Genomic DNA, 14,836 nt, shown 5'->3' on the forward strand with positions numbered 1-14,836 from the left:
AAGATCAAGATGAGAAAAGAGGTTAAATGGCAATGAGCCCACACACATTTGGAGACGACAGGAAGTTAAGCTCTTTGTACAACCCAAACCAGCACAAGATATTACAAGGACTCTTAAGAACGAGATTTTCTGGCACACTATTTGCCTTGTTGGGAAATGCCCCATCCATCCATCCAACCACCCACCCACCCATCCACCCATCCACCCACCCACCTCTATCCAGGACAGTATATGCAAAGCTGAGAAATACACTCTAGCTCCAGTGGTGTGAAACGGGGATAACATCAGTACCTACTTAACCAAGTAATTGTGAGATTTAAATGATATTATTAGGCAATAATATCACCCAGCGCTGGGCCTGTTGTATAACAAAAACTCCATAAATGATAACTGTATGTTATTATCAGGATTTGAACACCACGCCCAAATTCCACAGCTCCAACTTTTTCCCAGCTGAACATCAAACATTCAACTCCATTTTATTATCTAGCATTTGAGGAGGAGAAATAGAGTGAAGGATCTGGAGAGGGAGCCGGTAGAGTCAGTCTAGACCAGCGAGGGACGGAGGCTGGGAGGCTGAGGCTGGCGTGCGAGGCAGGAGGAGCTCCCACCTGGGAGGAGCTCCCTCTAGAACGCTGGCAGGGTCATCTGGTCTCCAGATGCCCCTACTAGGTCATAACGAGTATCCATGAGAGTAGGTAGGAAACAGGAACACAGTGCAGACAGCCCTCCTCCACTGGGATCGCTGGTCAACCCAGGCCCACTACGTCTGGGCACTGTGGGGCCGGATGGGGACGTTGATTCGGTCCTGCAGCCAGCTGATATACTCCTCGTGAGGCATGTGGATGACGTGTTCTCGCACAAACTGAGGGGCAGACACAGTGACAGCCTCAGATCTGGTCTGAAAGCTAGACTCCACGCCCCCGCCCTCCCCAACAAGATCCTGCAAGATCTGTGATTGAGGCTGTGGCCGCAGGATACGTCCAACCCTTCAGGCATTCAGAATGCTTGGGGCATCACGCTGGGGATGGTCCTCTCAGGAAAAGGGTCTCTTTCCAGCTTCCCGGTTCAGCAGGCTAATGTTAAGTCCCTCATTGTCACCACTGACCCCAAGAAATTTGGAGAGAGCAGGAAAACCCAGTTGTCTGCATCTTTCTTTCCTTTCTATTCCTGAATATCTTTTAAAAAAGTCATCTGACCCTAAACTTTTTTGGGTTCATAGGCCCCCTTCGAGAATTGAGGACAACTATGGACTTGCTTCCAGGAAAGGGTTAAGACACAAAACATAGAGCTTCATGTAGATTCCAGGTTGAGAGACTCCCACACCCAGGTTAACAGAAGTTCTGTGATGTTCTCACGGGGAGAAGAGCATGCTAACCTTTATTAGCTAGGGCCATGAACTCAGCTCAGCGCAAGGGGAGCATCCAGGCCCCCTCCCCTCTTACCCACTCAGCGACTGCCTTTTCCATGGCCTCCACAATTGGCAGGGGGAATGCAGACCCCGTAACTGGACAGATGCCCTAGACTTAGTTTTGGAGTAGCCTGCCAGAGCCTCTCCCGAAAGAGCTTCCCAGGATGTGGGAAGGAGAGTCTGGGCGGATGAACTTGCCCACAGGGTCATCCTCCCTCCCCCACTCCTGACCTTGTACCCATATACACAACCCAGGTCAGCCTGTGGAAGGGCCAACCTCTCATGAAAACAGCGAGAGGACTGAGAATGCTACCCCTTGAGTCACTTCTTCACCTTGAGGCGCTGAAAGCCCTATTAAAATGGACATGTGCCATCAGATATAGCTAAGGAGGTGACTCCACTGACACCTGTTAATACCTTAGTGTGGGCCGTCCCCGTCCCCATCTGCTGGCCCCTTTCGATGCCCTAAGGGAACTAGGAACTTCTAGGGTAGGTAGGGAAGGTAAGCCACTACTGCCAAGCCTTCAGTGGTTCCTCAGCACCCTCCAGATAAGACCGAAACCCTTAACCTGACCATCAGAGATCTGCACAGACTCCTCTTCAGTCCCCTTGGAACTCTGCATCTTCCTGTTCTCTTCCTCCCAAACCCACTGACTGCCGCTGAACAGGTCAAGCTTTGTCCTGCTTTGGGGCCTTTGCACCAGCTGTTCCCTCTTCCTGGCCTGCTCCTCCCCTTCTCTTCACGGCGCTGCCTTTACGTTGTTCAGTTCTCAGCTTTAAAGTCATCTTCCCCCGTGGCTCTAGTTACGATGAGCCTCCTCCACGTTTACCTTAAGTCAGGGCTCCTCAGACTTTATTGTCCATACACGTCACCCGGCATCTCATTTAAATGTAGATCCTGAGCTGATGGGATACGCTTTGGAGCCTGAGATTCTGCATTCCTAATGAGTACCCACGTGAGGTCCATGGGCCACAATTTCAAGCTGCCAGAGTTAGAGTGCCCCTTTTTATGATCGCCAGTTATTGTATTCACATGTCCATTTACTTATGTCTCTCCAAAACCTCCAAGTTTCCAGGGGGCACCGTTTACACAGAATATAACGTCCCCTGGAGTTGAACAACCAAGGTCACGTGACAAGAGCTCTCCTATTAGATGATGAGTTCCATGAAGGCCTTTATGTCTTTTTAAAACTTTAAAAACTTAAACAGTGCCTGGATGTTGAGAGAGGAATGAATGAGTGTGCCGGAGGCACTGTGAGGGGGAAGGAAGGGGTCAGTACCTCGACAGCCACCGCGATGTCCGGAGAGCACAGCTCCCAGACCCTCATGTCCTGCAGCACCTTCAAGAGAACATGCGGCCGGATCCTCAGGTCCAGATTTTCCCCAAACTTCTGCAGTTTCGCCAGGATCTTTTTGGCAGGGCGGAAATTCTTCAGATCCTCAGGGAGTTTGGACAGCAGGTCAAAGTACCTTCAGTTCCAAGAGGAGAGGGTCAGTTAGGAAACTGCTGGGAGATGGGTCTGGGCACCACAGGGACCCCATCTCCACTATCTCTATCACTCATGTGGTGTCTCCAAGGCAGCGTCGGTCTTTATCTGGGGGACTTTCCTCCCCCCTCAATGTAAAGTGCCCACAGGTCAGGCAAGTCTTTACTTTTATGGATAGTAAAAGCTGGAGCACGATTTGCATCGCATTAAAAAAATTAAGGGCATGCTTTAAAGTGATGCGTTTATGATTTTTCTACCAAGCAGACAACGTGAAAAGTTACAAGAAAGGAAGAACGCTGGTATTCTGAAGCTTCTCTTTTTTTTTTTTTGAAGGTTTTTTAATTTATTTTTTTAATGTCTTTATTGGAGTATAATTGCTTTACAATGGTGTGTCAGTTTCTGCTTCATAACAAAGTGAATCAGACATACATATACATATGTCCCCATATCTCTTCCCTCTTGCGTCTCCCTCCCACCCTCCCTATCCCACCCCTCTAGGTGGTCACAAAGCACCGAGCTGATCTCCCTGTGCTATGCGGCTGTGAAGCTTCTCTTTTGAGAGTTAATCAAGCCAGGGAGGACACAGACACATCTGTGAGATACCTTCTAGGATGCAAGAGGCTCTCACACACAAGGTGCTGCTGCTGCGGGTGTGTGTGTGTGTGTGTGTGTGTGTGTGTATTTTCCGTGTCCCTGATAACGAGTAAGCAGGAGTCACAGCTTTGTGTATTTCAAGAATCTCTATTAATATGATGACAGCGTGTGAAGGTAGTCTGGGAATCCATCCTTGAGATGGTGGGAACGAGGTAGGTTCTAACCTGGGGGTTCAGGTGTGGGTGATGGCAGCAGTGGTACCTCATGAAAAAAAGGTTTTTTTCCCTGATTGCAGAAAAAGTTGAAGAACTTGATCCTCCATCATACATTGCGGCTGCCCATACTGCTTTCTATCTGTGATATACGTTTAGATATTTATTCCTGTCTCTTTGTAAGCCCCCGCTCTGCATTAGTAGCATTTTTGGAGGGATTCTGGGTGCGTTCTCAGGCTTCCCCATCTTACTCGTAGATCCTGATTTACTCATCCTGACAGGACGGAGCTTTGGGAAATCAGACTCCACTTTTTTATTGCTGCTAAGCATAGAGACAGGTCAGACAGAGGTTTAAAGCCTAACATCTCCTCGTTTGTAAAGCGGGGGGTTAATATGTACCCTTCGGGATTTTTGTGGGGAATAAAATAGATAATTTAGGAGAGTGTCTGCCACCCAGTAATCACTCGATTCCCACTGCTTTTTGTTGTACTTATTATCCCCTCTGCGCTGGCGCACAGGGGTCCTGGGATATGCCCGTCTGGCTTTGTATCTTTAAGAGTTAAATTATTTGGAGAAATATAGTTCTCCCCCCATAGACCTCAGAATCTGTAGAAGTTTCAGATTGGTTTGCCTCTTCTGCCTCTCTTATAGGAGATAGCTTGGATAGGATTTGCAAGCTGGATCAGACAAGGTAAATAGGAGAACACAGCTGGGTAGATTATGTGCCATTCGGGGACTGAGGGGTTCTTGCCTGGTTGTACTCTGGATATAGCCTGGTTTGGGGGGGGGTGGTACTGGTGGCCAAGGACAGTTCTGGAGTGATGCCTCTCTGTGTCTTGAAGGATAATGGGATCAAAGGTCATTTTGTCACACCACTGCCCCCTTCACCCACTTCAGGGACTGTCTTATCTGGCTCTCAGGATCTTTACCAGTGCTGTGCAATTTCTTCTGCATCTCCTTTTGCCGTGGAGATGTGGTGTCTCATTTTTGCTACATCCTTTCGGAAATTTGAGACAAGGTCAAAAGAACGGAACTTCTGGAGACCTCTTTCTTCTTGGCGCCTGCATCACAGGTTGCATGAGAAAGAGGAAGAAGAATCAGATACTCTTCTCCTTTAACCATCCTAGCTGCCCTTCGAGATCTGAGTTAAACACCTCTTCCTTCTTGCCGTCCTTCTTAACCCTCTCAGCCACTCTAATATACAAGCTGGCTTTGGGCACAAGGGCATACAGCTCTCTCCGAGGTGCTGAAATGCTCAAGTCTCGCTAAATCCAGTCACTTTCTAATCAGCCCTCGTTCTCTCCCTACTTTTGATTGTATTTACACGGCTCTCTCGTCGTAAAATGAAGGATAATAACGATTCCTAGATCCCAGTGGTGAGGAGGAAATGACAATGTGGGTACAGTGCTGCGCTTGGTGCCAGACACGCAGTAGGTGTTTAACTCACGTTGGTTCCTCTCTTCCCCATTCCCTTTATCACTTGGCGTATATGTCCTATCTCTCCACAGAGACTGTATTACAAATATAACCATGTCCTCATCTATATATTATGAATTTCAATGGCTTTCCATTGACTCAGAGTAAAGTCCTCTGAGTGACTTACCCTCCAAGGCGCTGGATTGTTCAGCCCCTACGACATCCTCCAGCTTTATCTCTATCCTTTCCATCCCTTTCCTCCCAGCATTTTACGGTTTGGCTCGTGAACAAAGACTCTGAGATAAAGTTCAGCCTCCACAGCTGGGTTAGGAAGGCCTTTTATGATCTGGCCTCTGTCTGTCTCTCCGCTTACCTTGTAAACAACCTAAGCCCCAGCACACCCGACTACTGGCAGTTTATGGCCCACTGTGCCCCTTCTTGCCTCTGGGACTTCGCTGTTGCTTCTCCCTGGAACTCTCTTCCCTCCTACTGTTCCTGTGTGATGGTTTAGGTTTGAATTCCACCTTTACTATTAATACTTAACCACTGTGTGGCCGTCGACAAGAGACATCTTTGAGCCCACTTTTCTCTTCTGTAAAATGGGTCTAGTAATAGCACCTACCCCACAGGACCGTTGTGAGGCCCAAGTAATGAAAACGAAGCTCTTACACCCATGTCTGGTACATAGTAAGTGCCCTGGAAATATCACCTATTTTTATTAAGCTGAAAATATTGTTTCCTCCAGGAAGACCTTTCTGATTTCCCTTGGACCTTTCTGTGTTCCCTTAGCCCCCTCCTTATGCCCATGCTGGCCCTCATCACCCTGTGTGGTAATCGCCTCTTTATTTGTCTGTCTCTCTCACTAGACTGGGAGCTCCCAGAAGGTAGGGGCAAGTCAACTTTGGACCTGTGGCCCAGAGCAGCTGGTCCCTCCACGCTGAGAGGGTGAGAGGGCAAAGGGTCATCATGAAACCTTCGCTGAATGGATGAGTTCAGTGGGGTGAAAATAGTCACTGTAGTCAAGGGGTCAGGTGGGAAGGGAGGCAGTGACCGGCTTGTTAGAGTAGAAAAGAAAAGCTTCTAATTGTCTCCTGCTGCTTGGAAAGTCAAGTTCCAAGTCTCAGTCATGACATTTATGGCTGTGCACGATGCCTACTACTTCTCCCTCCTCTTCAAATGTTCTATGTCCCTTCCCACCTCGGGAGTTTGTCTGTACTTTTCCTGCTGCCTGGAATGTCTTTCCACCTTCTCACCATACCACCAGCTCCTCGCCACGTGTCAGGGCTCAGCCTTAACACCATCTCCTTAGAGAGGTCTTCCTGGATTACCCAACCTGCATTAGGAGGACCCCATGGTTTCTCTCTCTCTCCGAGAACCCTGTTCTCTTACAGTATAGCATGATCATAATTTGTACCTATAAATTTATCAATTCAGTTATTTTGTCTCCGCCCATATTTTCCAGGAGACTACAAGCTCCCTGAGGGCAGGGAACAGGTCCTTCTTGTTCCCTGTTATAACCCCAACTCCTAGCATCTGGTGGGTACAGAGTAAGTGCCAGATGAATGTCCTTTGAGTGAATGGATATATGTGTGCCCTTACTTCATGAGGATTTCCATCTTGTCCTGTAGACAGAGGCCAGCCTCCTGGGCCACATTGTTAAACTTGGCCCTCAGGGCGTTACACACCCCACTCTTGCAGTGGATGATGTCACGGTTGCTGCGGCTGTGGACACAGATGAGAAGGGCTTGGGGGATAGAGCCCAAGGGACAGGCCCACGAGGCTGGCCTCCCCGGGCCCCAAGGTGCTCTGCAATAACACCCACCCAGGTTCTCCACCCTCACTGGAGCCTCCTTCAGCACTCCCCTGGAGGTAGGAAAGATAGATCTTCCCAAAAACATCAGGCTGGTGGGTCAAGCCTTATTAAACGAGCCCACAGAGAGCCATCTGGTCTCTTCAGCCCAGCAGGTGTTAAGGATGGTGTGATGGAACTGAGAGTACCACCACTTCTTAGCCGTGTGGCCTCTGGCGAGACATTTCACCTGGCCGGGTTTCAATCTGTTCCTCTGCGGAATGGGACACCAGCCCTGGCTCATAGGATTGGTTTTGAAGAATAAGCAAGATGATGAATACAGAATGCTTTGCCCAGCGCCAAGCATGAAGGAAGAACTTGCTGCCGTTGTCGGTCTGGTTGCTCAGCATCTTGGCCGTGAGCCCCTTGCCCTGGGAGTCCTTTGTCCTTCAGGTGTGTCTATGGCTTCAGGGAGTCTGGTGTGCACCGGGTTATTTCTACATCCCTGGGAAGATGGAGAGTTGCCACAGTCCCTCTTACCTGGCATCTTCCGCTGCCCAGCTGGCCTACCTTTTAGACTTCTTCTGGGGCACCTGGGAGTGGCTGTCTCCACTTGTACTGCTGGATCTGTCACTGAAACACAAAGGTTGGTTTCAAGTTGCCTGGAGCCTTATATTTCCAGAAAGGGTGACTTTAGGGCCCCCATGACACCTGCTGGCCACCAGGATTCAGGTGAGGGCGGTGGTTCTAATCGAGGCATCAGAAATAGAACACGATGTGCATTTCCCCCGCGTCTTGGCCTTTACTCCTACCGGATGCACTGCCTGGACAGTCCTCGTTTCTTCTCTACCTGCTCAGATCCCGCCCTGTCTCATGGCCTAGAGCAAGCTCTGCCTGCTCTGACTCTCCAAGTCCAGCTGTGGCCTCTTGCCTCTGCATATTGTTGGGAGGACACATTGTCTGGATCCCAGCTTCATCTGGATGAGATCGGTCTCTCCATCTGGAGGACAGGCTCATTTCGGACCCTCCCACCATCCTCCTCTCTGCACTTGTCAGCACTTACCCTGGGGCTGAGTGCAGACCTGCTGGGGCGGGGGGTCGAGTCCTCCTGGGCACATTGTCTGTGGTGTTCCCGGCCCCAGGCCGCCTCCTCATTCAAGGGTGCTCTTCTCTAAGCTGGACCCTGGCGCTGAGCACCCACTGCACTCAACTCTGGAGGCAGGCAGAGCTGGGTTCAGAGCCCAGCCCTGGAGCTGCCTTCTCCCAGGCTGTGGATAAGCACCTCTGCTCTGGGTCGTCAGTTTCCTCATCTGTCATCAGTCAACTCCTGGTGTCATTTGACCCTTTCTAGGTGGGGGTGGGGGTGGGGGTGAATTCCTTAAGCAGCTGCTCCCTCCTGTGACTCTGCCTGGCTAGGGTCCCTAGATGGGGGTGAAGGTCTTTGCCCGCGCCCATCCCCCCATACATTCTTCCAGGTCCTCCTTCAGTGACCTGGGCCTGCAGCATCTTCTCTCACACGCTGCCTCCCTTTGTTTCTCTAAACATTTGAGAAACTGACTTGACTGCTTTATCTGTGTGACTCTAGAGGGTAAGACTGTTTCTCTTATCCCTATGATGTGTGGCTAACCCTTCCCTTCCAGCCCTGTGGCAGGCGGGGCTTCTTCAGGCCATTTCCCAGACCACTCCCCATAGGAAAGGGCCCAGCCTTTGCTGCTTTTCCCAGAGGCTCACTGGACTAGACCTAGAGACCTTAGGTCTGGCAGGTGATGGAGCAAGCCCGATCCCACCTTGCTGGGAAGCAGAGCCCTAGTGATAATACCCAGAAGGCCATGTGTTTGGATTCCACCCAGCTGCCCCAACCTCTGCTGCTGAACTCTCTGGGGGAGCAGGCTGGCTTTGACCTTCCTCCTGTAGACGGCTCTCTTCTAGGGCTGATAGTGTGACTTGGCGGGGAGGCAGGAGAGGAAGGAAGCAATGTTATTAGCTGTGATAAACAAACCAGCAAACAACAACAAAAGACCCTTCTGCCTGTCTCAGTCTCCCCTCTCCTTGGCCCTCCTTGAGTTTCAGCCATACTGGTCTTTGCTCAGTGCCTCTAAGCTTCCTCCTGCCTCAGACCCTTTGCACATGCTATTCCCTCTGCTCAGAACACTATTCCTACTATTCCTTCTAGAGCAGGGACCGTAGGCTCTACAGGGGGAAGGGCATAGGAATCACCTGGAGAGATTGCTCAGAATGAGAATGCAGATCCCAGATCCCAGACACAGGCTAGCTAATTCTTCTTTCTTCCTTCAGGTCTCAGCTTAAATGTCAAACTCAGCCTTGGTTAGAACCCTGATGCTCAACATTCACCAAATCCTCCATAATCCTCCTTCAGAATGCTTTCCACAGTCATGATTATACAGCTGCCTCTGTGGTGTTATTTGATAAACGCATGACTCTCCCATTAGAACAGCAGTTCTCAACCATGGGCAGGATGCAAGGGGTCCATGAACGCAGATGGAAAAAACCAGCTTTTACCTCTTCACCCAGCCTTTCACAGAAATGGAAATCACCACTTCTCCACATCACGTTAAAATTGTGGGAGAGATTTTGAAAAATCATTTACACTTGACACTAAAATTACAGTAGTTATTAGACCTGCTGCTAAGTCTTATTGTATGAGGTATTGCTAAAGAAGCTCACAGACGACTATATATCTCACGTTTGGTTGTAATATTGTAATCGATATTACTATAGATTTCTTTGTAAACCTTTGTCATTTATAGTCTGCATTTGAAAGCATTTTTTCTGAAAGGAGTCTGTAAGCTTCCTCGGATGGTCAAAGAATCTATGTCACAAAAGGAGTTATGACCCCAGACCAGACAGTGGGATCCACCCACGTGGTCAGACTGCTCCTGTCTTGTTTGCTGCTGAATCTCTGAAGAGCTGAGCACAGTTCCTGGCATACAGCGGGGACTGAGGAATATTCTATAGATGAATAAACGAATTGAGGGCAGACCTTTACCTCCCCCGTTACAAGTCACCCAAGTAAAAAGGGAAGAGGTAGTTCTGTAACATACCCTCCCCACTTCATTCCTCCACTACCAGAAGATTGTAACTTCATGGTATACGATTATTGGGAAGAAATGGCTGAATACTCACCCCCAAGACCTGGGAGTTAAGGAACTTATTTCCAGGGAATAAGGAAGAAAATCCCCCTCCCTGCCCCACTTTCCACAGTCTGGTGAGGGGCATCTCTGCAACGCCACCCATGACTGTGCGGTGCCTCCTGACCCACCTGCTAGGGCCCCAGGCCTTCCTACCTTGATTTGCGGGTGGTCTGCATGTCTTTATAGGCAGAATCACTCTTGTTTTGTCTGAGCATTGAGAAGATACTGCAAAGCAAGATGAGTCACTTAATAAGGCGCTGAACAAATGATGCTCCCCAAGGCACTAAGTATCTGTGGGAGAATGGAGAGTTCTCCTTCTAGGGCAGGGATCCTAGGCTCTACAGGAGGGCATGAACCACCCGGAAAAATTGCTCAGAATGAGAATGCAGATTCCTGAGCCACACTCCCAGAGACTTGGATACATCAGGCCTGGAGTGGGACCCCAGAAGCTGCATTTAAAACCACACACACAGACTTCCGATGCAGGTGTGCAGGGAGCATACTTCGCAAACCTTAGCATTTCCTGGCATACCATGAAATGACGCCTGCTTGAAGTGCCTGTTAAGAAACGCGGTTTCCTCTAAGGATTCCGATCCAGTGGGTCTGGGATGAAGACCAGAAATTTGTAGTTTTCACAAGCGTCCCAGCTGATTCTGACCTTCAGGGACATTTGTAAAATACTGCTAGAGGATTTTAAGACAAGGTCATCTTCCTAGGTGATGTTATGGTCTGAATGTTTATGGCCCCCCAGATTCATCCCAGGAGGATGCTGTTAGGAGGTGGTGGCCTTTAGGAGGTGACTAGATCATGAGGGTGGAACCCTGATGACTGGAATTGAAGCCCTTATAAAACAGACCCTTGAGAGCTAGCTTGTTCTTTCTACACGTGAGGACACGGTGAGAAGGCAGCCGTCTATGAGGAAGAGGGTTCCTGCCGGACGCTGATCTGCTGACACCTCGATCTCGGACTTTCCATCCTCCAGAAACTGTGCGAAATAAATGTCTCTGGTTTACAAGCCACTCAGTCATGGGATTTTTATTACACCAGCCCAAACGCCCTAAGACAGGTGACCAGAGCGCGGTCTGGCCCTTGAGGCTGAGGGCTGGGAGAGAAGGCTTTCAGGGGTTCCTAAAACCCCCAGAATTCTACGTCAGTCTTGATGGGAGCAGACCTGCTGTCTAAAGTGAAATAGGAATCTACATTTTTAAAGTGCGGAGGGCAAAAGCAAATCTGCAGCTTCCCCTAACTGTCTCTGGGCAGCTCCACAGAGAAGCCTTCAATATTTGCTGCCTTAGCAAGGGATTAGGGAGATTTTTCTCCCGGAGGAATTGAAGAGGATGGGAAATTTCAACAGGTTCTTGCACTGTAACCATGGTTATTTTATCATTAAAGTGAATGCAGAGGCCACGTGATGAGTTCTGTGAGAACCAGGTTCTTGTGTGGTTTTGTCTTTGAGGACCTGAAGCAGGTCACTCCCAGCCATCCTTCTCCATCTATGAGATGGGACCATGGTACTGGGTACTGGTTAATCAACCTGTCTCAGCGAGTGGCTGCAGAGGTTCCATAGGACGCTGTATGTGAAACAAAAGTAACCACCACCACCACCACTGTCACCAATTTTTGTTTGCTTACAGTATGCCAGGCACATGCTAATATGTTAAATGCATTATCTCATTAAATGCTTCAAATGACTCAGTGACGTAGACATTATTTCCACAACAATAAAAACACTTTACTAGGAAATTATCATTTAATTCTCATTACAACCCTTTGGGATAGGTTGTTAATGAGCCTCATTTTACAGAATTGGAATCAGGCTCAGAGAGGTGAAGCAACTTGCTCAACAGCACACAGCAATTAAATCACGGAAATGGAGATTGACCCTAGTCTACTTGGTACCACCGCCAGTGCTTTGAGGAAACACAATCTCATTTTACAGATAAGAAAGCTGAGGTTTAGAGAAAGGCTGAGGGACTTGTTCAAAGGCACTAGGTCTCGAACCTACGTCGGTCTGACTCCAAAGCCAGTATTTCATGGCGTGAGTTCTTGCAAAGGAAGGAGCCTCTTGGAGCTGATGCTTCATCACTGTCATCTGTCTTTAACACTGATAAATCAGGCGCAGCGACCGGGGCCTTAAGGGCCAACACTGTCTCTGAGAGCCTTCAACGCCACCGTCCAGAGCCCCGATGTGAGTTGAGGCAGCAGCAGCCAATTCATCATTAACAAGCAGAGGCGGGTGTGATGCATGTGAACGTGCTTGGTGAACCGTACTTATGCTAATAACAATAACCGATAAGTCATAGCCGGCATCCCAGGAGGCTGAAGGTGACGATGAACCTCTCCAGTGCCTCATTTATTCTCAGGAAGTCCTCTGCTTACTCTGAGGGATCCACACTTGGAAAGGGAACTTCAGCTCTAGCCCGCATGCTCTCTGAGACTTTTAGAGGCCAGAGGTCCAGTGGACAGGGCTTTCCGCCGGAAGGAGGACACCTCAGGTTCAAGTCTGACTCTCTGAGCCAATTACATTGGTTGCCGGCTTGAAACTTCAAAGGGTTCTTTTTGTTCCTAGGATAGAAATCAGAATCCTAGAGGTGGCTTCCAAGGTCCCCAGACAGACTTATATCTCTGCCCATCCCATCTGGGAAGGATTTCAGTTCCTTGAAGGTGCTACGCTCCCTCTGGACCATGTTTGCACATGTGCCGTCTGCAGTATTCACTCCCCGTGCTGGCTCTCCCGGCGACCCCCCAGCGACTCTGGCCGGTGAGTTCCTTCTCATGCTTCATCCAAAATCTCAGCTTAGAGTTTCTTCTTTGGAGGGAACTTCTCTCATCCCATCCCGGAGTAGATCAGATGCCCCTATTATGTCCTCTCACAGGTCTGAGCTTTTCTTTCATAACACTTCCTGCAATAATTAGTACGGTCCATCCATATTCATAAATACTCACTAAAAGGATGAATGAATAAACCTCTGGGTTCCTGGGAAGCAGGGCAGCGGAGTGGATAAGAGAACAGTTTTTGGAATACGAAAGATTTGGATTCGAGATGCGGCCTTACCATTCGTTAGCCTCTCTGAACCTCATTTCCTTATTTGTAAAATGAAGACAACAGTACCTACCTTGTAGGGTTATTGGAAGAACTCAGGGAGGTGATACACATGAGCAAAGTACACGGTTCAGCGCTTGTCACAGAGGAAATGCTCAACCGTTGGGAACTGCTGTCCTTTATGTTATCACTATGATGCTGACATCCTTTATTTGCCCAGGTGTCAAAAGAACATACCTGGCCGCTTGTTTTTGCATCCCATCTGCCATTGTGACTGTTCTCTGAGCATCTTCCCGAACCATCTCCAGGAGCTTCTGCAGATCTGATGGGAACACAAGAGGTCACTGTCCGCAGGGTGCTGGTGAGACAGGACTGCGCAGGTCACGGCCCAGCCCCCAGGCCGATATCGCCTCTGCTCTGGCGTACTGGGGAGCCGGAGAAGGATGTGACCGGGGTCTAGAAGTCTGCAGGTTGTAAACGTGACTCGTCTGCTTCCAACCAGTGACTGGCCATCTCCTCTGGGACGACAGCTAAATTCCTCCCCGTGGCCTGTGAGGCCTTGAGGGTCTTGGCTTCTTTCTATTTCCTGTTTCATCTCATTCCTCCTGGCCGCAGCCCCTCTCCACCCTGCCCTTAAACACTCTTCTGTAGCCTGAGATAACTGTTTCCAATTCCAAGAAGAGATCAACTTGCCCGGGAAAACCCTCTCTGATCCCAAAGACCTGAAGCTCCAAACTGGCGATTCGCAGGCCGACTCTAGCTCGTAAATGTGTTTGACTTGATTTGATGTAGATGCTCAAACTTTTCGTAACTGGAAGTTTTCACATTACAAATCTGGGCCTCCAGTTTCCCTGGAAAAGACTCTGAGGTGGGGCTCATCCCGTGCTGATGGGGCCCTTTAGAACTTCCAGTGCATTCTCCAGCTCCCCGTGCCCCCCCACTCCTCACTGCATTAGTTGATTTGCATATTCATATTTCACATTGTTGCTTTTTACACGATGTAGAGATATTTCTTTGTGCCTGACTATTATGGGTTGACTTGCGTCCTCCCAAAAGATAATGTTCAAGCCCTAATCCTCAGTACCTCAGAATGTGAATTATTCATATTCTTATTTAGAAATAGGGTGGCTGCAGGCGCAACTAAGATGAGGTCATACTGGAGTAGGATGGGCCCTCAATCCAATACGACTGGTGTCCTTGCAATAAGGCGGGAGAGACACAAAGGGAGAAGATGGCCATGTGATGACAGAGGCAGAGACTGGACTGCTGATGTGTCTACAAGCCAAAATGCCAAGGCTTACCAACAACTACCACAAGCTAGAAGAGGCAGGGAAGGGTTCTCCCATACAGATTTCAGAAGAAGCATAGCCCTGCTGACGCCTTCACCTGGAGTCTAACCTCCAGCACTGTGAGACAATAAATTCCTATTGCTTTAAGCCAGGAAATGTACTTTGTTAAGGCAGCCCTGGGAATCTAACACATGGACACTCTTAAAAGTTGGAAAATAATATATATTTGGAGTAAGCTAGGTGCTCCAAGAAAAGTGGGAGAGTGGAAGCCCTAAGTGTTTTGTACAAATACAGATGGGCAAGCAGTTGGCACCCTGCTTGTCATACAGGCATCTCTGTCAATATTTGCTAAATAAATAAGCAAACGATTAAGGAGAAAAAAAAAGTAGGGGGTTTGGGAGACTATGAGCTAGATTTGGAATATCAATGAAGGAAGACAGGGC

At 48.9% G+C, this 14,836-nt stretch overlaps 1 protein-coding gene across 1 annotated transcript in view; it reads right to left on the reverse strand.

Annotated features, from left to right (window-relative positions):
- Positions 1 to 574: 574 nt before the first annotated feature.
- The window catches only part of CCDC60 (coiled-coil domain containing 60), a 166,568-nt gene continuing 152,306 nt past the window's right edge, over positions 575 to 14,836 (reverse strand). The window contains exons 8-14 of the mRNA XM_082667962.1: positions 13,342 to 13,426; positions 10,215 to 10,286; positions 7,480 to 7,542; positions 6,720 to 6,842; positions 4,634 to 4,765; positions 2,692 to 2,881; positions 575 to 865 (exon numbers count right to left, since the gene is read on the reverse strand). Coding sequence (XP_082524088.1) covers positions 764 to 865; positions 2,692 to 2,881; positions 4,634 to 4,765; positions 6,720 to 6,842; positions 7,480 to 7,542; positions 10,215 to 10,286; positions 13,342 to 13,426 — 767 coding nt within the window. The 3' untranslated portion in view covers positions 575 to 763. The remainder of the gene's footprint in view (positions 866 to 2,691; positions 2,882 to 4,633; positions 4,766 to 6,719; positions 6,843 to 7,479; positions 7,543 to 10,214; positions 10,287 to 13,341; positions 13,427 to 14,836) is intronic.

Source organism: Grampus griseus, assembly GCF_964374135.1.
Source record: "Grampus griseus genome assembly, chromosome: 12".
Taxonomy (NCBI): domain Eukaryota; kingdom Metazoa; phylum Chordata; class Mammalia; order Artiodactyla; family Delphinidae; genus Grampus; species Grampus griseus.